Genomic DNA, 25,548 nt, shown 5'->3' with positions numbered 1-25,548 from the left:
AATCTCAGCACTTTGGGAGGCCAAAGCGGGTGGATCACCTGAGGTCAGGAGTTCGAGACCAGCCTGATCAACATGGAGAAACCCTATCTCTACTAAAAATACAAAATTAGCCAGGCATGGTGGTGCAAGCCTATAATCCCAGCTACTCGGGAGGCTGAGGCAGGAGAATCACTTGAACCCGGTAGACGGAGGTTGCAGTGAGCCAAGATCGCGCCATTGCACTCCAGCCTGGGCAACCAGAGCGAAACTTGGAGGGAGGGAGGGAGGAAGGAAACAAAGCAAAACTCTCTCTCTCTCTGTCTCTGCCTCACATACACACGCACACACACGCCTCATTTGTTTACCCAGCACCTAGCCCATCCCTGGCATATAATAGATAAATGTTTGTTGAGTGAAGAATGCTTTTTCTGTGACCTATAAACTTGTATCCAATATACACTGCTTCCTCTTCTCAGGTTAAAAGTCCTCATGGCTCCTCCAAATTATCTAAGGGAAAGCACCCATCCTCCCTTTCTTGCTTCCTGGAATGGGAGTGATGACATGTCCTACATATGCTGGACTCAGCTAAGTATCCAGTATGCTCCTGAAGCCACTTTGCCATTGTACCAGATAAACCGTTTGGTCTGCATCTCCTCCAGGAGTCTGGACCAGCTTAGCGTTGAAATGTAGGAGTCTGGCCTCCTGAAACACTTGGAAAGATAGGCACTGTGACTATATCCTCTCTTAGTTTCACCCAGACTAGCGTCACCTGATCCCCTCAAACACATGTGTACATTCCTGCCTTAGAGTCTTTAAGCTGTTCCCTCCCTCCAACCAAAATGATCTTTCCTGAACTCATTCAAAACAAACTTTGGATATGTTATTCCTCCGGATTCCTTAGTACTTACTCTAAGTACCATTTAACACTTAAATAAATGCTTGCTGTTCTTGATGATCTTTACATACCTAAAGCCTGGTAATCCCAATAAGACTGTAAGCTTTTTGAGGGCAGATCACATCTACTACTCCGTATTCCTTGCAGCACTAAACCCCATGTGTTGCTTCCTAAATGCTTACTGAATGGATGAATGAATGAATGGTCACTGTGCTAGGAAACGTGGCATGTTCAAAGACAGATGAGACCTAGTCTGCCTTCAAGGATCACTCAGACTAATAAAATAGATAAGCCATGTATCCAAAGACATTAACTTTAGTTAGTAAACAGAATGTATCACAAGGGAGTAACAAGATACTATGAGAATTCAAGAGATGGTGACTCCAAGGAAGAAGCATCATTTTAACTGGACCTTAAAGAACAAGCAGTATTGGCCGGGCGCGGTGGCTCAAGCCTGTAATCCCAGCACTTTGGGAGGCCGAGACGGGTGGATCACGAGGTCAGGAGATCGAGACCATCCTGGCTAACACGGTGAAACCCCGTCTCTACTAAGAAATACAAAAAACTAGCCGGGCGAGGTGGCGGGCGCCTGTAGTCCCAGCTACTCGGGAGGCTGAGGCCGGAGAATGGCGTGAACCCGGGAGGCGGAGCTTGCAGTGAGCTGAGATCCGGCCACTGCACTCTAGCCTGGGCTACAGAGCGAGACTCCGTCTCAAAAAAAAAAAAAAAAAAGAACAAGCAGTATTTTGTATGACAGAAACTGGAGAGGTGAGATGTATTAACATACACTAGGAAGAGGACCCAGTATAAGCAAAAGCAGGGAAGTACAGGCATTTTGGGGAAGGGCAATAACCAAAATAACTAGGACAGTCTGAGAAAGAACAAGCCCTCACCAACATTAAAAAGTAGTGAAACAAGATGGTGTTTTCATGTATATTTGAAACTTTCTGAAACAGTATAGTTCAGGCACAAAAATACAAACTCAATCTGTTTGAGGAAACAAAACAGAGTTTTAAAAGAGACCCCAAAGTATAGGCCAGGCGCGGTGGCTCACATAATCCCAGCACTTTGGGAGGTCGAAGTGGGTGGAGCACCTGAGGTCAGGAGTTAGAGACCAATCTGGCCAACATGGTGAAACCCTGTCTCTACTAAAACTACAAAAATTAGCCAGGCGTGGTGGTGGTGGCGACCTGTAATATCAACTACTTGGGAAGCTGAGGGAGGAGAATCATTTGAACCTGGGAGAAGGAGATTGCAGTGAGCTAAGATCATGCCACTGCACTCCAGCCTGGATGATAGAGTGAAACTCGGTTTCCAAAAAAAAAAAAAAAAACCGGCCAGGCACAGTGGCTTAAACCTGTAATCCCAGCACTTTGGGAGGCCAAGGCAGGCGGATCACAAGGTCAGAAGATTGAGACCATCCTGGCCAACACGGTGAAACCCCATCTCTACTAAAAATACAAAAAATTAGCCAGGCATGGTAGCAAGTGCCTGTACTCCCAGCTACTTGGGAGGCTGAGGCAGAAGAATGGCATGAACCCGGAAGGTGGAGCTTGCAGTGAGCCGAGATCATACCTCTGTACTCCAGCCTGGGCAACAGAGTAAGACTCCGCCTCAAAAAAAAAAAAAAAATATATATATATACACACACACACACACACACACACACACACACAGAGGTTGGGCACGGTGGCTCACACCTGTAATCCCAGCACTTTGGGAGGCTGAGGCAGGGAGATCACCAGAGGTCAGGAGTTTGAGACTAGCCTGGCCAACATGGTGAAACTCTGTCTCTACTTAAAAATATAAAAATTAGCCAGGCATGGTGGCGGGTGCTTGTAGTCCCAGCTACTCGGGAGGTTGAGGTGGAGAATCGCTTGGACTCAGGAGGCAGAGGTTGCAATGAGCCAAGATTGTGCCACTGTACTCCAGCCTGGGCAACAGAGTGAGACTCTGTCTAAAAAAACAAACAAACAAAAATTAGCCAGGCATGGGGGCAGATACCTCTAATCCCAGCTACCTGGGAGGCTGGGGCAGGAGAATCCTCGAACACAGGAAGCAGAGGGCGCAGAGAGCCAAGACCACACCACTGCACTCTAGCCTGGGTGACAGAGCGAGAATCCATCTCAAAAATATATATATAAAATATATTATATATACAATATATAGTATACGTACAATAATATATCTATAAAATAGTATAACTATATATAATATATACACTATATATTATATAGTATATACAATAATGTAATATATAAAATAGTATATATACTATATAATATATAGTGTATATATTATATATAGTTATATATACTATTTTATAGATATATTATTGTGTGTATACTATATATTGTATATATATTATACATATATTTTTTGAGATGGATTCTATAGTATATATAGATGTATAGTATATATACAATAATGTAATATATAAAATAGTATATACACAACAATATGTACAATAATATATATTATATATTATATATACAGGCTGGGCCAGTGTGTGTGTGTATATATATAAAATATATATATTACATAATACATATAAATAATGTTTATATATTATATATCTATATATATGCATGCACCAGGTGCAGTGTCTTATGCCTATAATCCCAACACTTTGGGAGCCCAAGATGGAGCCCAGGAGTTCAAGACCAGCTTGGGCATTACAAAATTATCCAAGAGTAGTAGTACACACTTAAGGTTCCAGCTACTTAGGAGACTGAGGTAAGAGGATTGCTTAGGCCAGGGAAGTCAAGGCTACAGTGAGCCATGATCACAACACTACACTCCAGTCTGAGCAACAGAACAAGATCTTGTCTCAAACAAACAAAATATACACACACACACACACACACGCAATCATAAACAGAATCAAAAGTATAAACAGGGAAAATGTTTACAATATCTATGACAGATGAATCAATTTCCTTAATACGCTAACTTCTTTGAAAAATAAGAAATAGATGCTATCTAGAAGGATACCAAAAGAATTGTCAACAATGGTTACCTTTAGAGAATAAGATGAGTGGGAGGTATAGAAAGGGAAGGCTTTTCTAGTTTTAACATTATAGTCTTCTGTACTGTTTGAATATTTTATAAGTATCTTACATCGCCTTTAAGCAAAATATTTTAAATAAGCTAATCAATTAGCTGACATTTTCATTTATTCTGTTATCTGTTTTCTGCTGAGTACAGAACTGGAGAGAAACCATTTCTTTCCCCATACTTTCTCTGAACCCTTTTCTGAATGTTGTACTTAGAAGGAGCCTTTTGTTGGTCAGCTACACTGGCTCCCCCAAACAGAGGACTACAGAAATGGGGTTAAGAGGGTACTTGGACACAGGCTTACTGTGCAAGTATGTGGGAAGAAAATTTAGCACCTGTTAGCAGTCTGCCTGTGCATGCCCGTCTACTGTGGTGGACATATGAATCTTTTGCTCAAAGGGCTGTTGTTCATTTTATATCCTCTCATTTAGATGATTTTGCAAATCATTTTGTCCAAAGACTCTCAAAGTAATCATCACCATCATCATACTTCTCTTCCTCAAGCAATTAACTGACAACAGACAACTGCTTTAAACCCAGGACAAACCCAAGTTTAAGGTGCAAAGGGGGAGTATAACGAATTTTCAGCATTGCAGATCCAAGTAAGATAAAAATGGGGTGACATCAAGGACAATTGTCTTAGGAACTCTACATTTATGCTTAGGCAGCCCTTGGCCATCTGCAAATGACTATCAGGCTTTGGGCCTGTCTCCCCTACAGATAACCTCTCTCTCCAGCCTGGATCTCAAGGGCTCTAGCTACCACAAGGAATTTCCATTACCCTTGTCTCCCAGGGGGAAAAATCCACATAAGCTTTGACATTTTAAAAAAATTTCTCTCGTTTCCACTGTTCATTTTTGCATAGGCATGTGGCACGAGCAGCAAACATTGTCAAGAATCTCTGTCTTTCAGATATTTCTACGAGTCTGAAAATTACTCTTTAAAGATTCACAGTCAAGTTTCTAAAGAGGGGAAAAAAAAGTTAGATTAAGCCAGAAGAATGACTTCCTTTAAAATCCAGCTCATGGACATGCTTATGGAACCAAACAGCTGTGCTGCTGGCAGAGGGACATACTGAAACACTCATGGTAACCCCTCCCTTCCCCCACTCAGCTCTGCAGAGCCCCATCCGATTACTGCACAAAAAGCCTTTTTCCTATAAACTTCTCTCCCTTTGACTTCTGTCTCCATCTTGGTTGGAAAAAAACCAGCACTAGTGATGGAATGCACAAAGCTCTACAAATATTCATGAGAAAATGCTGCTTCTAATCCACATGCTCCCCAGCTCCCCTAGCACATACATGCATCAGAAAAAGGGGATGCACAAGGAAACTGATAGGCATCTGCGGTTCTTTAATTTAGGCAAACTATGCGGCCTTCCCAAAACAGGCAACATTCAAGAAGGCAGAGTCCTATCTTGTTGGTCATCCACTGAACCATTAATCGAATAACTAATCTAATAGCCACTGATTGATAATGGAAGATGTACAGCACTGGAAATACAGGAATAGACTTGTATGTGGTATAGTGTGCGAGAGCTTGGACCATGGAGTCACACAGTCAAGGTCTGATTGCTGGTTCCATCACTTGATTGCATGACCTTAAGCAAGAATGCAACAAATCCGAGCCTGTTCCTATCCCTAAAATGGAGATACCTGCTGTAAAAAAGTGATACAATCCTAACAGTACCCACCACACTGTGAGCTCTCAAATTTCTCCTCATCTGTTTGTTCTTCGTGTTTCCCTCTCCTCTAGCTCCTCAAAGGTCCCTCCTCAGTTTCAGTCATTCTTTCACCTTCTTTCCCCTTTCCTCAAAGCCTTCATTCCCACTCCAAGTTCAGCAGATACAAGAAATGTGAGGCATAAAATAAGTGAGGGTCACACTTCATCTCTCCAGCTCATCCCGCTTACTTTCTGAGGCAGCAGATAACAGATCACTTGTTATCATTTTGTAACGGGTTGGAGTTTCCCAAACAGAAAAGCTGCTTTTATGGCAACAGTATCTAATCACGTCTGGTCATATTAGAGAACTCATAACAACAGGTATGGAATACTTCCCCATACTACTAGAATGGCAATAGTGCAATTTCCTCATCCCAGGTGACTACAGAGTCAGGGACAGGTTAGATCTAAAGAACAAGATCTTTCCTTGAGATTCTGCTAGTGGCACATTACCTGTTATGCTAGGACCACTGTGTTGCAGTCCATGGCCCCTACCATTAGAATAAACAACAGGATTTCCCAGCCACATCAAGAACAATTCTGGACGGCCAAAAAGAAAACAAGTAAAAAAGACTTGTAACTGTTACTTTGTCTCTAGACTTTCAATTTGAAAACAAGTATCTTGAATGGTCTCTAACATTTCTTCTAATATTAACATTCTGGAATTCTAAAGTCAAGCTATTTAGCTACTATGTATCAGGATTCAAAAATTCTGTACAAGTTACTCTTCGGGTCCTAATTATGTACAATTTTCTGCAATTTAACTGAAATCTTCTCTTTTATCCTAATGCAAACAAAGATCAGCTGGTTCTCATGTTCCAGAAACTGTAAAACGCCTCATGTTCAGTATTTATGGAGCATTATCACCTCTGCGTTTCCATCTCAGGATCAACATTCCTTTATTGAATCATCACATGCAGAATGCTCACTCTCTCAGGGCTCTTTGACAGTAGGTAATGATGTATTCTGTGTGTTGTTTGGTGTTCAGTATATTGTGGAGATCAAACAAATATTAAAACAACAAGCAGCACAACCATATTACTACTAAAATACTTTCAGTTTTGGAGACAGCGGTTGTTTTGAATTCAGACAAAAATCTCCTGCTCACTCACTTGACTTTTTTTTATTTTTTGGTCTGGAAACGCTACAAGTATTTTAGCTAAATAACAGACCATTTTAAAATAAATACTTCCAGAAGAATAGGAGCAATTGCTTTCCTTGAAGAGTGGTTAGCTTTTAGTTCATAGACATGATTTTTGTTGACTCAGTCTGCATTTGTTTTAAACAGCCACTTTCAGGCCCTGGTGGGTAAAGCTGAGCTAATACTCCTCATGGAAAGTTTTACAAACACACAGTCACCCAAACACAATACGCTTGAGCAGAGGACTCCCACTCCAACAGATGTTCCTCACCAGGAGGAAGGGAGGGAAGTTAGTTTTCCAAATGGAGCAGGATGGTCCACGAAGGGATCGTAACCAGATTCAGAAAAGAGGTTTCCAAATCTAGTTCAACTCAGAAAAATATCATGAGCCTTGCTTCTCTCATACTATGTATGATAATGGTAATCACAGCAGGGACCCAAGGCACAGCACTCATAAACTCATTTGATGCCTAGGTGCCAGTACTTTAGATAATTATTTCATTTCCTCCTCACAGTAACTCTTTGAGGCATATATGATCTCTATTTTAGAGTTGAAGAAAACTAGATTGCAAAAAGGAAAAGCAACTTGTCTAAAGTAAGCTGCCAATAACTGACTTCAAGTCCAGGTTTAACTTCAGAGAAGCAAATTGACTTTAATACAGATTCAAGCCAGAAAAAATACAGGCCAATTTTGAAGAAAAACTGCTGCTGCAAGTCCAAATATTAACAAATACTGAAAAGAGCATTTAGACCAATAATGACTTGCCTTAAGAATGGAAAGCTGGCTGGGGTGCGGTGGCTCACGCCTGTAATCCCAGCACTTTGTGAAGCTGAGGTAGGTGGATGACTTGAGGTCAGGAGTTCGAGACCAGCCTGGCAAACATGGAGAAATCCCGTCTCTACTAAAAATACAAAAATTAGCCGGGTGTGGTGGCACACACCTGTTATCCCAGCTACTCAGGAGGCTGAGGCAGGAGAATTACTAGAAACTGGGAGGTGGAGGTTACAGTGAGCCAAGATCACACCATTGTACTCCAGCTTGAGTGACAGAGTGAGACTCTGTCTCAAAAAAAAAAAAAAAGAAAAAGAAAAAGAAAAAAAACGGGAAGCTGGTAATACCAGGGTCAAGGAGTAATGGACAGGGCAGGTGCTACAATCCTCAACCACATCCCATTCACTATAGTCTTTTTTCTCTCTTTCCCTTTCTCCAGTTTTCCATCTCTTTCTTTTCCCATATCCTTCGTTTTCTTTTTGTACTGTAGCATAGTGTTGAATACGAACTTTGCAGTCAGATGATCCTGTGTTCAAATCTAGAACTCACATCTTACTGTGTAACTTTGGCAGATCATATAACTTCTCTAAGCCTAAATTTCCTCCACTATAAAAGGGGAATACAATCCTCTATCTTTTAGGGTGTTGAAGAAATTATATGAAATATACATAAAGAAGGCCAGGCGCAGTGGCTCACGCCTGTAATCCCAGCACTTTGGGAGGCCGAGACGGGTGGATCACGAGGTCAGGAGATCGAGACCATCCTGGCTAACACGGTGAAACCCCGTCTCTATTAAGAAATACAAAAAACTAGCCAGGCGAGGTGGTGGGCGCCTGTAGTCCCAGCTACTCGGGAGGCTGAGGCAGGAGAATGGTGTGAACCTAGGAGGCAGAGCTTGCAGTGAGCCGAGATTGTGCCACTGCACTCCAGCCTGGGCAACAGAGTGAGACTCCGTCTCAAAACACACACACACACACACACACACACACATATAAAGAGATGATCAGATCACTGGTAAGCTAAATGGTATTTTTTTTTTTTTTGAGAGTCAGTGAGGTTTAGTGGAAATGACATAAAATTTAGAGTTAAACAGTCTTGAATTTGAATTCTTGCTCCACCACTTACTGGCAAGTCTTATCAACTTTCTGTGCCTCAGTTTCCTTATCTATAAAATGGAGTAAATAATATAGATCTAATAGAATGTGAATGAAGTGATAAACATTTACAACTGTATCTGGCTACCAATAGGCATTTAAAAAATAAAGCTGCCTCTCTGTAGAACTTGCAGTAGCTGACTTGTCCTCTAGTAGTCCCCAACTGGTGACACCTGATCTATTTACTCAGGCATATCACCACTAAGGACCAAGAAGTGCCAAAGCACTAAGGAATTTTAACTTTGAACCTCTTTTGAGGCTGTAAAGTAATATAAAAAGACAGAGAATGATACAATGCTATGAAAAGACCACCATAAGGAAGTCTGGGTCTGTTCCAGCTTGAGCACTAACCACCTGTATAATGCCATGTTACATGGCCAGATCTGTAACATATGAGGGTTGGCCTAGATTAGTGGCTAATGTCCGGACTTTTTTTTTTTTAAGATGGAGTCTCGCTCTGTTGCCCTAGCTAGAATGCAGTGGTACGATCTCGGCTCACTGCAACCACCACTTCCCGGGTTAAAGCAATTCTCCTGCCGCAGCAGCCCGAGTACCTCGGATTACAGGCATGAGCCATCATGCCTGGCTATTTTTTGTATCTTTAATAGAGACAGGGTTTCACCACGTTGGTCAGGCTGGTCTCGAACTCCTGACCTCAGGTGATCCACCTGCCTCAGCCTCCCAAACTGCTAGGATTATAGGCATGAGCCACCGCGTCCAGCCTGGACATGTTTTTTTTAATTGGCACAATTGGGGACTGCTACTGGTATTAAGTGGGTAGAGGCCGGGAATGCTGCTAAACATTATACAATGCACAGTACAGACCCCCACAACAAAGAATTATATGGTCAAAATGTCAATAGCACTGAGATCAACAAACTCTGGCCTAGATGACTAATAAGTTATCTTCAAACTCTAACATACTAAGAGGCTATGACAAGGCAGCACTGATACAGTTTGTATATCTGTCCCCTCCAAATCTCATGTTAAAATGTGACCCCCGATGCTGGAGGTGGGACCTGGTGAGAAGTGTTTGGGTCATGGGGACAGATCCCTCATGAGTGGCCTGGTCCCCTCTCCACAGTAATGAGTGTGTTCTCGCTCTATTAGTTCACACCGGAGCTGTTTAAGAGAGTGGCCTCCCTCCCATCTCTCTCATGCGCGTGTGCTTTTTCTCTCCCTCTCGCTGTGACATGACTGTCTCCTTCCCCTTCTGTTACAACTGGATGCTCTCTGAACCCTCAGCAACTGCAGATACTGGCACAATGCTTTCTTACAGCCTGCAGAATTGTGAGCCAAATAAACTTCTTTTCTTTATAAATTACTAAGCCTCAGGTATTCCTTTATAACACCACAAAATAGATTAACACAAGCACCAACATTGATCAGGTGACGTTCTTATCAACATCTATCTCTGAATGGCTTCTTAAGATGTTGCTCTAAATCCCCCTAAAGTCAGATAATTAGATACTCCCTCCATATCCACTAAGAGAAATTTAGATATTTCCCTCAGATATTTTGATATCTGAAATCAGTGCCATATTACTGAGCAGTCCTTCCTTTGTAACAAGAAGAAACCTAGGGATGAAAGACACACTGTACTCCAAGCACTTGCTCTCTCATCCTTTACAGTCAGAATCCATGCTTCCAAAGCCATGAGATTCCTTTTGGGAGAGCAGATAATTTAAATAAATATGAATTAAGAAGGTCAGGTGTGGTGGCTCACGCCTGTAATACCCAGTACTTTGGGAGGCCAACACAGGCAGATTGCTTGAGCCCAGGAGTTCGAGACCAGCCTGAGCAACACAGTGAGACCACATCTCTACAAAAACTACAAAACTTAGCCGGGCATGGTGGCACACATCTGTACTCCCAGCTACTCAGGAGGCTGAGGTGGGAGGATCACTTAAGTTCGGGAGGTTGAGGCTGCAGTGAGCTGTGACTGTGCCACCCTACTCCAGCCTGAGTGACAGAGTGAGACCCAGTCTCCAAAAAAAAAAAAAAAAAAGAATTAAGGTTAGAAGATGTGACACACACAAAGTAAAGATGAATCTTGGCCAGGTGCGATGGCTCATGCCTGTAATCCTAGCACTTTGGGAGGCCAAAGCAGGTGGATCACAAGGTCAGGAGTTCAAAACCAGCCCGGCCAACATGGTAAAACTCCATCTCCACTAAAAATACAAAAATTAGCTGGGCGTGGTGGCAGGTGCCTGTAATCCCAGCTACTCAGGAGGCAGAGGCAGGAGACTCACTTGAAACCAGAAGGCGGAGGTTGCAGTGAGCCATGATCACACCACTGCACTCCAGCCTAGGCAACAAGAATGAAACTCCATCTTAAAAAAAAAAAAAAGAATCTCAAATACATCATGCAAAGTGAAAGAAGCCAGATTCAAACAACTACATACTGTTTGATTCCATTTATATGACGTTCTGGAACTGATGAAACTGTAGGGACAGAAAATAGATCAGTAATTGCCAGGGGCTGAGGAAATAGACTATAAAAGAGCATGAAGCAATTTCTGGGATGATAGACTATTTTGTATATTGATTATAGTGTCAGTTACACACATGAAAGTGTTACTGTACACTAAAAAGGTGAATTTGGCCAAGCGTGGTGGCTCATGCCTATAATCGCAACATTTTAGGAGGCCAAGGCGGGAGGATTGCTTGAGTCCAGGAGTTCAAGACCAGCCTGGACAATATAGCAAGACCCTATCTCTATTAAAAATAATAATAATAATAAATAATTGTTTTAAAAAAAGGTAGGCTGGGCGCGGTGGCTCAAGCCTGTAATCCCAGCACTTTGGGAGGCCGAGACGGGCGGATCACGAGGTCAGGAGATCGAGACCATCCTGGCTAACACGGTGAAACCCCGTCTCTATTAAGAAATACAAAAAACTAGCCGGGCGAGGTGGCGGGCGCCTGTAGTCCCAGCTACTCGGGAGGCTGAGGCCGGAGAATGGCGTGAACCCGGGAGGCGGAGCTTGCAGTGAGCTGAGATCCGGCCACTGCACTCCAGCCTGGGTGACAGAGCGAGACTCCGTCTCAAAAAAAAAAAAAAAAAAAAAAGAAAAGGAAAAAAAAAAGGTAAATGTTTTACTATACCTAAATTATACTTCAACAGACTGACCCCTCCCCTCAAAATCTGATCACTAATGCTGTGGAGAGCTGGATGTGGTGGCTCACACCTGTAATCCCAGCACTTTGGGAGGCCGAGGTGGACCACTTGAAGTCAGGAGTTCGAGACCAGCCTGGCCAATATGGTGAAACCCCGTCTCTACTAAAAATACAAAAATCAGTTGGGCGTGGTGGTGCACGCTTGTAGTCCCAGCTACTCGGGAGGCTGAGGCACAAGAATCACTTGAACCCAGGAGGCAGAGGTTGCAGTGAGCCAAGATTGTGCCACTGCACTCCAGCCTGGGTGACTAAGACTCTATTCCCCACGCCCCTCCCAAAAAAATGCTGTAGAGAGGATAAACTGGATTACATCCAAATTCTTTTCCACCCCAAGTCCTAAGATTGTATGGATTCCACCTTTCCTACCCATAGTGGCCTCAGAGCCATAGTGATTAGGGTTAAATCTGGGCTCCAATTTCTGTGTTAAAGCAAAGAGCCTCTCTGATTGTATCATGTAGATATGAGTCCTGCCACCATTCCAGGACCTCTGGCTCCACTCCAGCTTGTGACAGAGGTTCCCTTCCTTCTCTTTCCTATCCTAACTCCTCTTAGGACTGATGAGGGACTCAGACAATTAATAAACAAGCCAGAAGAAACCTCAGGAGACACTGGTTTTATCTCTCTGTACAGGCTTCCTGTCTGGATCTCATTTGATCTTTCCACTAAATTTCAACTCAGGCAAAAGAAAAATCACATTTATGAATCTCCCTCCTCTATGGCCTTTTGGGCTTTCACTAGATTGTTATACAGTTAAGGCACGTAAATGTAAAATACGGGCCTCACAACCAAACTGATACTCAAGCTTATTGATACTAATACACACACACACAAACATATAAAATTTTAACACATTCACACACCCCTTCCAAGATGACTGATTTATCAAATGTTATACAAAATAGTTAATTATTCTTACATACAGAACAGCCACACATATGCCATGGCCAGGGAGGTCTCAAACAGCTATCAGAATGCTCATACTCTCTGCTAACGGAAAGGCCACTGTCTATGCCACAAATCTAGCCACAACTGTGGACTGTTATAGGAGTCCCATCTTTCTTACCGAAAGTCAGTTACTTTGCTGGTTCTTCTTGGAGGAGCTCAAGGGAATGGTTACAAACACTAGTAACCAGATGCCTCATACACACTTGAGTGCTGAGATATAAAATCAAGGGCTGGCCTGGCGTGGTGACTCATGCCTGTAATCTCAGCACTTTGGGAAGCTGAGGTGGGTGGATCACCTGAGGTCAGGAGTTCGAGACTAGCCTGACCAACATGGAGAAACCTCGTCTCTACTAAAAATACAAAATTAGCCAGGCATGGTGGCGCATGCCTGTAATCCCAGCTACTTGGGAGGCTGAGGCAGGAGAATCACTTGAACCCAGAAGGCAGAAGTTGCAGTGAGCTGAGATGGTGCCATTGCACCCCAGGCTGGGCAACAAGAGCAAAACTCCATCCCCCGCCTAAAAAAATAATTTAAAAAATAAATAAATAAATAAATCAAGGGCCACAAGACAAGCCTAGACCTGCCCCTGTCCTCGTATTCAAAAGGACAGAGAAGACTCAGTGGAGGGCAGGTAATGTCCACACTGCCCTTTTCTACTGAGCATTAACAGCAAACACATTAGGACTACAAAGGTGAGATGCTTATATAACAGAAGAGGCCCACTGTGACAGCAAATCCCACCGTGGTCTAGGGTCGTATTTCTGTGTGTTCCTTTCAGAAGGGAAGAATGGGGTAATTTAGAAATACTTAAATTTAGAAATATCTAAATCAGTGATTTAGAAATATTCAATCATCTTCAGAAGTCTACAACAGCAAAAAATCAGTCCTATCTCCTCTGAGTCACTCGGACTTGATAATGTTGTTCCTTTGACATAATTATTAAAAGCTTTATAGCTGGGTGCAGTGACTCATGCCTATAATTCCAGCACTTTGGGAGGCTGAGATGGGATAATTGCTTGAGCCAAGGAGTTCAAGACCAGCCTGGGCAACATGATGAAAACCTGTCTCTACAAAAAATACAAAAATTAGCTGGGCATAGGGGCACACACCTGTAGTCCCAGCTACTGAGGAGGCTGCCTTTCAGCCCAGAAGGCAGAGGCTGAAGTGAGCTGAGATTATGCTGCATTCCAGCCTGGGCAACAGAGCAAGATCATCTCCCCCACCCACCGCCCCCAAAAAAAAGTTTTACAAAAGACTGAAATATTTGTCAGAAAACATACTTTGGCTTTTTATTCAAAGTTATATGGAATCCTAGGCAATGATAATCCAGGTTCCCCCAAAATATTTATATTTCCAATAGTATTTCCCAAGGATATATTTCCATAGTCTTTTCTTTCATATGTGATATGATGATAATAAACCATGAAAGGCCAAGTAAATGGCTTTCCCAATTTTAGGTTTGGACTTTTGCAAAGCACCCTGATAGCTGCTGGGGCAAGGGCTACCGTCTGTGGCCACCGAAGCGAATGCGGCAAGGCTTACTGGCCGTGATGTGGACTGGGTACATGGCTTTTAACAGTGCTCAAACCCAAACAACACTGCCGCTTCAGAGAAACAGAGAGGTCCTATAGACCCACTGGCCAGACCTGCTGCTGCCCTGGAAACTTGAAAGAGAGCTAAGCAGAACCACAGGACACATGACAGGTGACCAACAGGCTCAGCTGGCAAAGCCTTGGCTGCTCAAACAGCAGATCGATAGATTCACCTGCCTCCTACCTACCTTGCAGGCTGGCTTACTAGCTGTCTAGCCCTCTCCCACTCTGCCTAGGAGGACAAGTACAAGCTTAAGGTTCAAAGAAGATACTAGCCTCTGTAATTCCCTTGTGCTGCACATAATACACGGCCGTTCACCTATCATAGGAGCAGGACACTACCTGAACTAACTTATAGCCCCCTGAATCATGAGGAGGCTCAAACTTAAATGGACACTAACCAACTTAGATGTCCTGGGCAAGCAGTCTTTTCCCACCTTCTTTGTTCTTTCTGGAAGTGATAACTCTCACTACCATTTCTCAGACCAAAACATCATTAGTTTCAGACCAAAGTATCATAAGAAATAGCCAGGACTCAGATTTCATGTAAATTTCCCAATGAATATCCAGTTATGAAGAAATGAGGAATACACAATAAGATTACATTTGAAATAAGCTTCTTTTGTTAATGTTACCATGAAAATGATTCCTTGAAAAGGCCACTGGTTTCTTGATGTATTGAAGTTTCTTCCTTTTGAAAATTTGTTGGTTATTTTGACATTTTCTTAAAGTACCAATTAGAGTACTTCCAATCTGTACAACTGTGCTATAATAACCTTGAGAAGTATCTTTATAATAAACATCTTAAACATTATACACAAAAAAAGAACTGAAGACAGTGAAAGAAAAATGATAAATGATATTACCACATCTTGAGATGCATACTGGGGATCCTCTGGGTTGACTGACCAGTAGCAGTAATCAAAGCCAAACGCCATAACCTTCTCCCGGGAGTCCCCAAAGCCATCTGGTCGACTGTCCACCTAAAATCAAACATAGGATCCAGTGTCTTTCTATCATAATATTAGAATTTGGCCAGTGGCACTTGATCACCCTCTACCATAGCTAGAGAGACTTGGACTGGTCATGAGACTGTTTATATTATCTTCCTGAAAAAGAAAAGGTAAACTTTGTCTCCATCTTATTGGATACAAATAAAACACAGAGAACTAAATTTGTCTGTCATCCTATCATATATCTGCCTACATAAGAACCAACTCTATGAGACATGGTAAAGCTTGGGAGAGAAAGCCTCTCCCGCTCTGGGCATCTTCTTATCACTACAGGTTGAATGTCCCTTCTTTGAAATGCTCGGGACCAGAAGCGTTTTGGATTTTTTTGGATTTCAGAGTTTTTTGGATTTCTGAATATTTATATACACATAATGAGATATCTGGGGGATGAATCCAAGTCTAAACATGAAATCCTTTTATGTTTCATATACACTTTATAAACATAGCTTGAAGATAAATTTATACATTTTTGTGCATAAAACAGTTTTGTGCATAAAATAATTTTGTGCATAAAACAGTTTTGGCTGCAACCCATCACATGAAACCAGCTGTGAAACTTTCCACTCGTGGCGTCATGTCAGCATTCAAAAAGCTTCAGATTTTGAAGGATTTCAGATTTCAAATTTCCAAATTAAGATGCTCAACCTATATTCTTTTCTAAGTATTTCTGCAGAGGATCCTGGAGTGTGTGAGTAGTGTGGCCATGGTGCCTGACGGGCTCCATCAACCTGGGGCTTTCACTGAGATTCCTGGAATATTCAACCTTCAATTAGACATCACATTGGACAGAAGAGCCAGAAGCAATCTAGCTGCTCAAGGTAGATGAGAGTAGAGCCAGAGTTTGGCCTTGCACTGACCTCCAAGTACTGGAGAGAATGGCGTTATTCACAAAAATGCCTTATTTTATACACTCTGGATGGGGAAAGACAACCCTGACACCAGCCATCACAAATGACAGAAGAATGAGGCTGCCAGAATGATTAAGAGATTCTACATGGATAACTGACCTCAGGGAAGTAAGCAGCCAGGGAGGTGCGCAGAAGGCAGATTAAAGTTTGACTGATTCTTAGAAACAAAAACATGAGATCTTAGAACAAAGCAGCTGAAGTGATTAGGCAACAGAGATATAAATAAGAGACAGCAAAGAATAAAAGGTCCTTTGTCCCTGGGGAGCTCTGTTGAAAGTCTGGTAGGTCCCCATTGTTTTTTAGCAGAGAACTACTGACAAGAGGAAACAGATCACATCACAGGAGTAACAAGAGAGCAGGCACGACTGTGAAGACTGGGGTCCAAATAACTCTCACTTTTGCCAGTTTCCTCAACTCTCAGGAATGCTGAATGCCACCTGCAAGCTGACTATAGCAATAGTCACATGGTCAGCTTCCCCAGTCTCTCTCCACTCCTCAAGGCCCAGAAAGAAAGAAACCTCTCCATCTTCTGTTTGCCTAGTAAATGGAGGAACAGGACGGAGAAAATTAGCCCTAAGGGAGACTGAGGGGTATGGAAGGAAGTTCCAAGTGTCTGTCCAGTCATGACTCAAAGTTCAGTCAGATCTGTGAAAGAGAATTTGTAACAAAACCCAGGTTAGCGACTGACTCCCTTCTGGGATCTGAAAGATGTTGCTTGGATCTCAGTATAGCTAAAATAAACCCTGCATTACCAGGTGCATACTAAAATCCCTAATAATGTCTCTAGATAAAGTGGTATCAACTGAAAAGATTAGCACAAAGTTTAACTGGTCAGGTGAGTTAAATAGCATATGGATTGCCTGCAGCATGATTTAACTATCGCCCCCAAAACATCCCGAATTTACTTTCAAAACATCTACCAACTAATTTCCCAAACAGTTGCACCCTATTTGATAAAACTTAGGCTGCAGCAGCCAAATGCCCTGCACTTCCTTCTTGATTTTATTTATTTATTTTATTTTTATTTATTTATTTTGAGACACAGTCTCGCTCTGTCACCCAGGCTGGAGTTCAGTGGTGTGATCTCAGCTCACTGCAAGCTCTGCCTCCTGGGTTCATGCCATTCTCCTGTCTCAGCCTCCCGAGTAGCTGGGACTACAGGCGTGCACCACCACGACCGGCTAATTTTTTGTATTTTTAGTAGAGACGGGGTTTCTCCATGTTAGCCAGGATGGTCTCGATCTCCTGACCTCGTGATCCGCCCGCCTCGGCCTCCCAAAGTTCTGGGATTACAGGCGTGAGCCACTGCGCCCGGCCACCTTCTTGATTTCTTAATTTGCTTTATGATTGGCACAAGCTCTTCCCACTATTCCCCTTATATACCCTTCCCTCCCCAACTCTCAACACATTCACATATACACCTTCAGCCTGGAAGCCCCTGTAGCAATATTAGCTCCTCAGTGGAAAGAAAATGAAAAACAATTTCAGGCTTACCTTTAAATTCCTGATTTTCGCCACTTTGCCATCAACTTCCACAATAATTCTTCCCCCTTCTTTGGTCTCCCTAGAAACAAGACCCAAACTCAGAAGAAATGTTGCTTTTCTTTTTAAATCAAGAAAAAAGAAGCTGAAACCAGTGCTAGTGGGACAAAATATTTCCCTACTGCTGTACCCTTAAGAGAAGTGTCTGTCTCCATAAATGGCTGTAAGTGTCACGTCAAGCAATCCCCTAGCTGGCAGGCTTCCCTGGATCTTTACAATTTGGCTCTGGAACAGCTCACATTCACATTTAGTACCTTCTAGGTGTGAGGCACTGTATTAGGTGCACTACATATTGTTCTTCATCTTATGCTATCCTCCTACATACCCTCCTGACATAGTTTGCTAACATATCATTTTTACAGGCAGAGGACTAAAGCTGAGAGAAATTATGTAACTTGTCCAAGGTCACACAGCTATCAGTGGCAGAGCTAGGATTTAAACTCATATTTGTCTGACCACGAAGCCTAGGCTCTGAATTATACCTTAAAGTCAGGCTTAGAAACCCTAGAGAGTGCAGGGAGCAGTGGCTTGCACATATAATCCCAACTACTTGCAAGACTGAGAGGCAGGAGGATTGCTTGAGCCCAGGAGTTCAAGGGTGCAGCAAGCTATGATCACGATACTGCACCCCAGCCTGAGTGACAGAGCAAGATCTCATCTCTCAAAAGAAACTCCAGAGAGCATCCTTGGCCCAGCATATAACACAGCATCATCTCTCATTTTCCGTAGCATTTTGAGCATGGATATTGACAAAAAAAAAAAAAAAGTATTGGAATCCTCTCTGCTGAGACCCTGAGAATATATTTCTCAAATTCTTTCCTTATATCTTCTTAAATTAGAAGGAGGGCCAAGATCCTCAAGAATCTTCCTATGTTGCAGTTATCTGGTAATACTGCTAACAACTAAACAATCTCTACACTCACTTTAATAGGCTTAATCCAGATGACCCACACACCTGATGCCTATCTTTTTTCATAATATAAAAAGTCACAGCTAAAGTACTCATGACCAAAATGTTAACAGATGAGAATTAAATTAATTATTACATCCTCCACTACAATGAAAGTTATCAATTAAATTACTCCTAGCCTAGAACCTGAAAGTTGAGACAATACCTTCAGTCTTATTTTTTATCCTTCCTCAGGCTTCCCAGGCTGTGACCTAGAGAACTAGGGGTAGGAGAAGCACAGTGAGACCGGGGTCTTTAGATTTAATTTTATTTACTGATTTATTTAGAGACAGGATCTCACTCTGTTGCCCAGGCTGGAGTGCAGTGGTGCAATCATAGCTCACTGCAGCCTCAATCTCCTGGGCGTAAGCATTTCTTCCACCTCAACTTCCCAAGTAGCCAGGATTACAAGCACGTGCCACCATGCCCAGCTAATTTTTATTTTTTTATTTTTTGTTGACAGAGATTGGTATTGAACTTCTGGGTTCAGGCGATTCTCCTGCCTCAGTCTCCGAAAGTGCTGGGATTACAGGCGTAAGAAACAGTGCCTGACCCCTTGTAAAACTTTAAAAAACCAGACAGCCAACCACAGGGGTCTGAGCAATAAAAATTGTTGTATTGTTTTATGAAAAGTTCATAAAAATCATTGAAGTAGTTATCCCTATTTACAGACTTAAACAAAAACAAAAAAAGTTATATAGGCTTCCTGTCATCGTCGTCGCCGCCGCTGCTGAGGCTGGAAGATCCAGAGGCAGGGGTGTAGCAGGACGAGGGAACCAGAGGAAGCGAGCGAGGAGCGCGCAGAGCACGCTTTTCCGCCCGCCCGAGGGGCCGGAGCAGACCGGCCCGGCGCCGCCGCCTACCCGCTACACAAAGCCCAGAGCCCGCGCCCACAGCCATGTCCTCCTCCGCCGGCAGCGGCCATCAGCCCAGCCAGAGCCGCGCCTTCCCCACCCACACCGTGGTCATCAGCTACGCCGCGCAGCTACCTCATGACCACTGCACGACGCCCGAGGGGACGCTCTTCTCCACCACACCAGGAGGAACTCGAATCATTTATGATAGAAAGTTTCTGTTGGATCTTCGCAGTTCTCCCATGGCTAGGACCCCACCCTGCCATCTGCCCAATATCCCAGGAGTCACTAGCCCTGGCACCTTAAGTGAAGGCTCCAAAGTAGAAGTCAGTAATTTGAACAACCCTGACAAGAAACATGCAGTTGGGGGTGGTGCCAGTTGGAGATGGACATCTGACTCTCCTGCAAGGATTAGAAGAAAAGCAGCAACAGGGACACCTGAATGCACCTGATTTGGCCAATAGGATCAACAGTGAAAAGACCGAAGAGGCAATACCAGCAGTCCCCATTACATTCTCCACCTCCCACTCCTCCTCTGGGTGCCAAATGATGATAGGAAGATAAGCTTCATCTGACCATTTCTTCTCCCTGTCTCCTGTTCCCCTTCCCAGTTAAACAAGTTAGATTGAAGGCCCTTGGTGTATTTTCTGTAGAGCTAAGCATCCCTTAGAGGAAAACAGTTAAACTTTGGCTTTCCTAGTTTTCTTTTTTTTTTTAGACGAAGTCTTGCCCTGTCTCCCAGGCTGGAGTGCAGTGGCATGATCTCGGCTCACTGCAACCTCTGCCTCCCCGGGTTCAAGCGATTCTCCTGCCTCAGCCTTCCGAGTAGCTGGGACTACAGGTGTGTGCCACCACACTGGGCTAACTTTTTGTATTTCTAGTAGAGACAGGGTTTCACCATATTGGCCAGGCTGGTCTTGAACTCCTGACCTTGTGATCCGCCTGCCTCAGCCTCCCAAAGTGCTGGGATTACAGGCGTGAGCCACCGTGCCCGGCCTCCTAGGCTCTCCTTTATTGAGTCACCCTCATACCCTGCAATTTTGTCCCAAACCCAATATCAACCTACAACTGCCTGGCTTGTTGTTGTGCTTGGGAAGAAATGGGGAAGTCTGGGGAAAGGATACAGAGGCTTGGTGGGCCTAACACCATTCATGTTCCTTACCCTCTGCCTCTCCTCCCTGTATCCCACCTATGGTTCAGTGCTGCAAGATTGTGGACTTGGGTCTTTAAAACCAGCAGGGGGAAATGATAAGAAGAGAGCTGCTTTTCCTTTTTACCTTCAGGTATTTGTCCCTTGGGACAAAGCAGTTTGTGCAACTCTGGTAGCATTACCCTGGGACACTGTTTTGAGGTCCACTTCCCTTCTTTCCTCTGGGAGGAATGTCTTCTGTCTTTGGTATTACAGTTCATCTTCCCATTCTTTTACTTAGCACATTTGTGCAGTCATTTTTAACTCTGTACATCAGAAGAGAGCCCTTGGTAACCAGTCTTGCTCTTCTTCTGCCATTCCTCCCTGCCTGCATCTTGTTGCTGGCAGAGTCCTCTTGTACTTCAAGAAAGCCAAGTGATTTTGTCGGCTCCTAGAGCAGGTCCATAGCAAGTAATAGAGGCACTTTGGCCTCCACTTGGTGGGTAAGGCCTGATCATAGTATCGTGTCAGATAATGCCTAAGAATGACCTCTGAAGAGCATTGACCCATTTGAGTACCCAGTCTCAGTAGTCATTTTTAAGTCCAGTTAGCATTGTGATAGCTGTTCTCAGATTGCAGTTCCTTATGTTTTGAGTTTGAAGTCGATTTTCAGAATGTTCTTAGAAAATAACTGCATTTTTTTCCCTTTGTGGATCTGCTTTGCTTGGCTGCTGAGATAGATAAGCATGGGCTTAAAAAATGTGTTCCTCCCAGTTTTCTTGCCTTTCCTATCATACTCTGAATTTCCCTCCCTACCTCCCTCTCTCCTTCCTTTCCTTCCTTTTTCTCTACCTGGCCATTTTTCAAATTTACATCAAAGATACCTCAAGTGTTAGCATCTGAGAATATCTGTCACTCCTCTTATCTGAGAAGTGACCTTTTATTTTTAAGATGACTACAGACCTATTTTTAAATATGTTTTCAGTACCATTTTGAACAGCAACTTTCTAATTAAACATCTTCCAGTGTTAGGAAGGTGAGAAATGTTCATAGGCGAGTCTGCTGTTCTATGTCACCATCTTTTGTTTCTCCTCATCTCTCAGGAGCTCTTTCCTTTCCCCTCCAGTTTTGGGTGTGCATGTTTGGAGTTCATAGTGGGTGGTTTGTAAAACTGGACCATTCTGCCTTGTTATGGGTTGTTCGTGAAAGACTCATTCTTTTCTCTGACCCTTTAGCTTTTGCATTCCCACCTACCTCTCCTGGGACTATTGACAGGCACAACAATCCCAGGAGAATGACTCCCCTCATAGAAAGACTAAAGCATCCATCCCCTCATAGTTAAGTAGCCACTGGTGTCCTGGGAATTTCTGGTTGGATTTGGTGTCCTGAACTTTCTTAGAAATCAGATCCCAGGGTGAGAGTCACAGGCCATTTGGCCACGAAAGAAACCTGTTTGTTTTCCTTTTGAACTATGAAAAGACCCTGTTTGTGAACACATTTTAGAAAGAAGAGAGGATGTCTGCAGAACTTTGTTCTGTTTTCTGCTACAAAAATGTGAATAGTTCAGAGTGAAAACCTTTTGTGATGGCTGTCTCTCAGGAATAAGCTGGATTGCCAATGTTTTGGGGATGCTTTGAGTCTCAAAAATTGATAATCAGAAAAGTATCTTTTGTTTGTTTAATGTATCCCTGTTCTGATTTTAATTAAACTCCAAATCTCATTTTACATATTCTTTGAAAAACTTTTTAAAAAAGCTATACAGTGGGTTAAGAGTAAGTTTTGAAGGGCAAATAGTCTTCTAGAGCCTACAGTATTGGCAGATCAGATGTGTTCTCACAATGGTTAATTGAGGGTAGACAAGGGGCAGCAATTTCATAATGAGGTATGGAATTTCTGATTATGGGAAACTGTGAGGTAGAGGGGAGGACATCAAAACCATTTCCTATACAGCAGTATCATTTTATTGAGGATCAGGCTGGGTGTGGTGGCTCATGCCTGTAATCTTAGCACTCTGGGAGGCCGTGGCGGGTGTATCACCTGAGGTCAGGAGTTCGAGACCAGCCTGGCCAACATGGCGAAACCCTCTACTAAAAATACAAAAATTAGCTAGGCATGGTGGCAGACGCCTGTAATCCCAGTTACTCAGGAGACTGGGACAGGAGAATCACTTGAACCCAGGAGGCGGAGGTTCCAGTGAGCTGAGATCGTGCCACTGCACTCCAGCCTGGGTGACAGAGTGAGACTCCATCACCAAAAAAAAAAAAAAGAAAAAAGAAAAGAAAAAATTGAGGGTCAACTCTAGTCCTACTGAATAAATACGCACTTGAGACACAAGTGCAACTTTTCTGTAATCTCAGAAAGAGCAGTAGGTCTAATGAATCAAATCTTGGCTCTAACTACTTTTAGAACTTAAGCCAACCCATTCTGTCATCTGGAAAAATAAAAAATAGAAGCTTGGGCCAGATTGTCTGTAAGATTTCTTCCCAAGCACATCAGATCCAATGACTTTGTCAACGGAGTGTGTGCCAATGACTTATTTGAAGGTTGGAACAAACCATATAATCACCAGATTCCCCACATTCAGATAAGCCTCAATGAAGACCGTGTAACACACTCTGAAGAATAGCTGCCATCTCTGCAGGATTCTGTGAGAAGAGGGAAGTGATCCGGACCTCTTGGCTAGGGCCACACTGGGTTTATCTGTATCTGCTCCTGAATCTTCAGCCTGCTACAATCTGTTCACACCTGGGTATCTACAGTCTTGACATCCTACCACTTGCTGCTCAAGGCTCTTAACTTGAGCTAAAGTAAATAAATTGTGCTTTTCTTTTTCACTTCAGTTTTGTTTGATATGTTATTCTCTACTGCGGCTGCAAGTAAACCAATTTCAGCATCATTTTCTTAATCTAATTCGTGCTATTATAAATTCCTAGTGTTCAGCTGGGCGCGGTGGCTCACACCTGTAATCTCAGCACTTTGGGAGGCCTCAGGTGGGTGGATCACGAGGTCAGGAGATTGAGACCATCCTGCCTAACACGGTGAAACCCCATCTCTACTAAAAATACAAAAAATTAGCAGGGAGTGGTGGCAGGCGCCTATAGTCCCCGCTATTCAGGAGGCTGAGGCAGGAGAATGGCGTGAATGCGGGAGGCGGAGCTTGCAGTGAGTTGAGATCGTCCACTGTACTCTAGCCTGGGCAACAGAGCCAGACTCTGTCTCAAAAAAACAAAATAAAATAAAATAAATAAAAATTAAAAAATAAATTCCTAGTGTCCAAGGAACTGAGAAGTTACTGTTAGGAGTGGTCAATAGTTATCTTGAAAACCCTAAAAGAACAGTTTTACAAATACAGAATATACCAGAGGCTACCTCCAGAGTAGCATCTGCACATATGAAAAATCCCCCAGCCCTGAGCTACCACATCCAGTTATGAAGAAGCCAGGTGTCCCACGCCATTTACCAATCAAAACGCAGCAGTTCAGGCATCTGCTTTCCCTCTTTCTTCAGTGTACCTCTTTTGCCCTCTTCCTATTCTCTTTTTCTTTCTTTCCATTTCATTGCTCTTCTCATTAGTCTGTCAATTACAAGACTTTTCAAAGACAATCATTTCCATATGAGGACGAACATAATCCTCACTAGTACCAAATTGTATTATGGGAGACAATGCCTTTCTTAATCCTTCTGCCCAATTATCAAACTGTCTTACGTCCTAGAGATTTTTAAAATTGCCAAATAATTCCAACATGTGCCTTCTAGTCCCCCAAAGGACACTCTGCCAGATTTACCTCCCACCATTCACTGCTCTCCACACCAACCACCCCTTCCCCATCAAAACTTAACCTCTAGTTAGTCCCTCACAGTCTAAGTCCTTTGCTCTTGGCGGTCTTACTACATAGAAGGCTCTATACACTCTCTCCACCTGTCAACAAACTCTACTTGATCTTTAAAAAACACTTCATCTGGTGACAAAGAGAAAAAAGTTCGTGGCTGCACACTGGATGTCTCAAGGGCTGAGATGAGAGGTGCGGGATCAAAATAAGCCACGAGGAAACGGGCACTGAGGGCTCTGACAGAAGGAAGGGGTTGGAACAACTTCCCCTACTTAACAGTTCCGTCCTGGATTAAGTCAGCTGTCCAACACAGAAAGAAACCGCGACCTGTGTGGGCCTCAATTTCCCCTTCACGCCCTCACAGTCTGCTTTCTCCACATCTTCGCAGAGAAACCCATGCGCACCCAGGAACACACAACACTCAGCCTCAGTCCTCATGGGTACACCCAAGCCCCCCAAAAGAGAGAGGAGAATGCTCATCCCTCTCCCAGCCTTTCTCAAAGGCCCAACCCGATGCCGCGAGCCTCGAGCCGCCGTCCCTCGAAACTCCTGCTGGCAGGACGCCAGCGACGCTCACCCAGGGCAGCCCTCCCGCGGCCGTTCGAGAACCGCTATCCCCAGGACACAACGCGAAAGCTCCACTGAGGTCCCGTCCCGACAGGCCTTCGTGGGTCCTGGACCCCGACCCCCCGGGTCACTTTGTCACCGGTTTCTGCGCGCCAGAATCTCTGGAGCGGGAGACGCTGACCTCCAGCTCTTCTCAGCTCCTGCGAAGCCTCAGACGCCCCCTCCCGCCCAAACTCACCTCTTGCTGAGCGGCCGGACCCGCACGGCGACCCGCACGTTCGCCATCCGTCTGCCACAAACCAAGTCCAGCAAGTCAGCTCC

The 25,548-nt window shown here is 43.6% G+C and overlaps 1 protein-coding gene across 1 annotated transcript in view; it reads right to left on the bottom strand.

The window, feature by feature from the left end:
• The window catches only part of STARD9 (StAR related lipid transfer domain containing 9), a 149,096-nt gene extending 123,548 nt beyond the window's left edge, over positions 1 to 25,548 (bottom strand). Inside the window, exons 1-3 of the mRNA XM_025390871.1 lie at positions 25,466 to 25,548; positions 17,851 to 17,920; positions 15,302 to 15,418 (exon numbers count right to left, since the gene is read on the bottom strand). Coding sequence (XP_025246656.1) covers positions 15,302 to 15,418; positions 17,851 to 17,920; positions 25,466 to 25,512 — 234 coding nt within the window. The 5' untranslated portion in view covers positions 25,513 to 25,548. The remainder of the gene's footprint in view (positions 1 to 15,301; positions 15,419 to 17,850; positions 17,921 to 25,465) is intronic.

The sequence above is a fragment of the Theropithecus gelada genome, chromosome 7a (assembly GCF_003255815.1).
Source record: "Theropithecus gelada isolate Dixy chromosome 7a, Tgel_1.0, whole genome shotgun sequence".
In the NCBI taxonomy this organism is placed as follows: Eukaryota; Metazoa; Chordata; class Mammalia; order Primates; family Cercopithecidae; genus Theropithecus; species Theropithecus gelada.
This window is presented reverse-complemented; position numbering and strand designations above follow the sequence as displayed.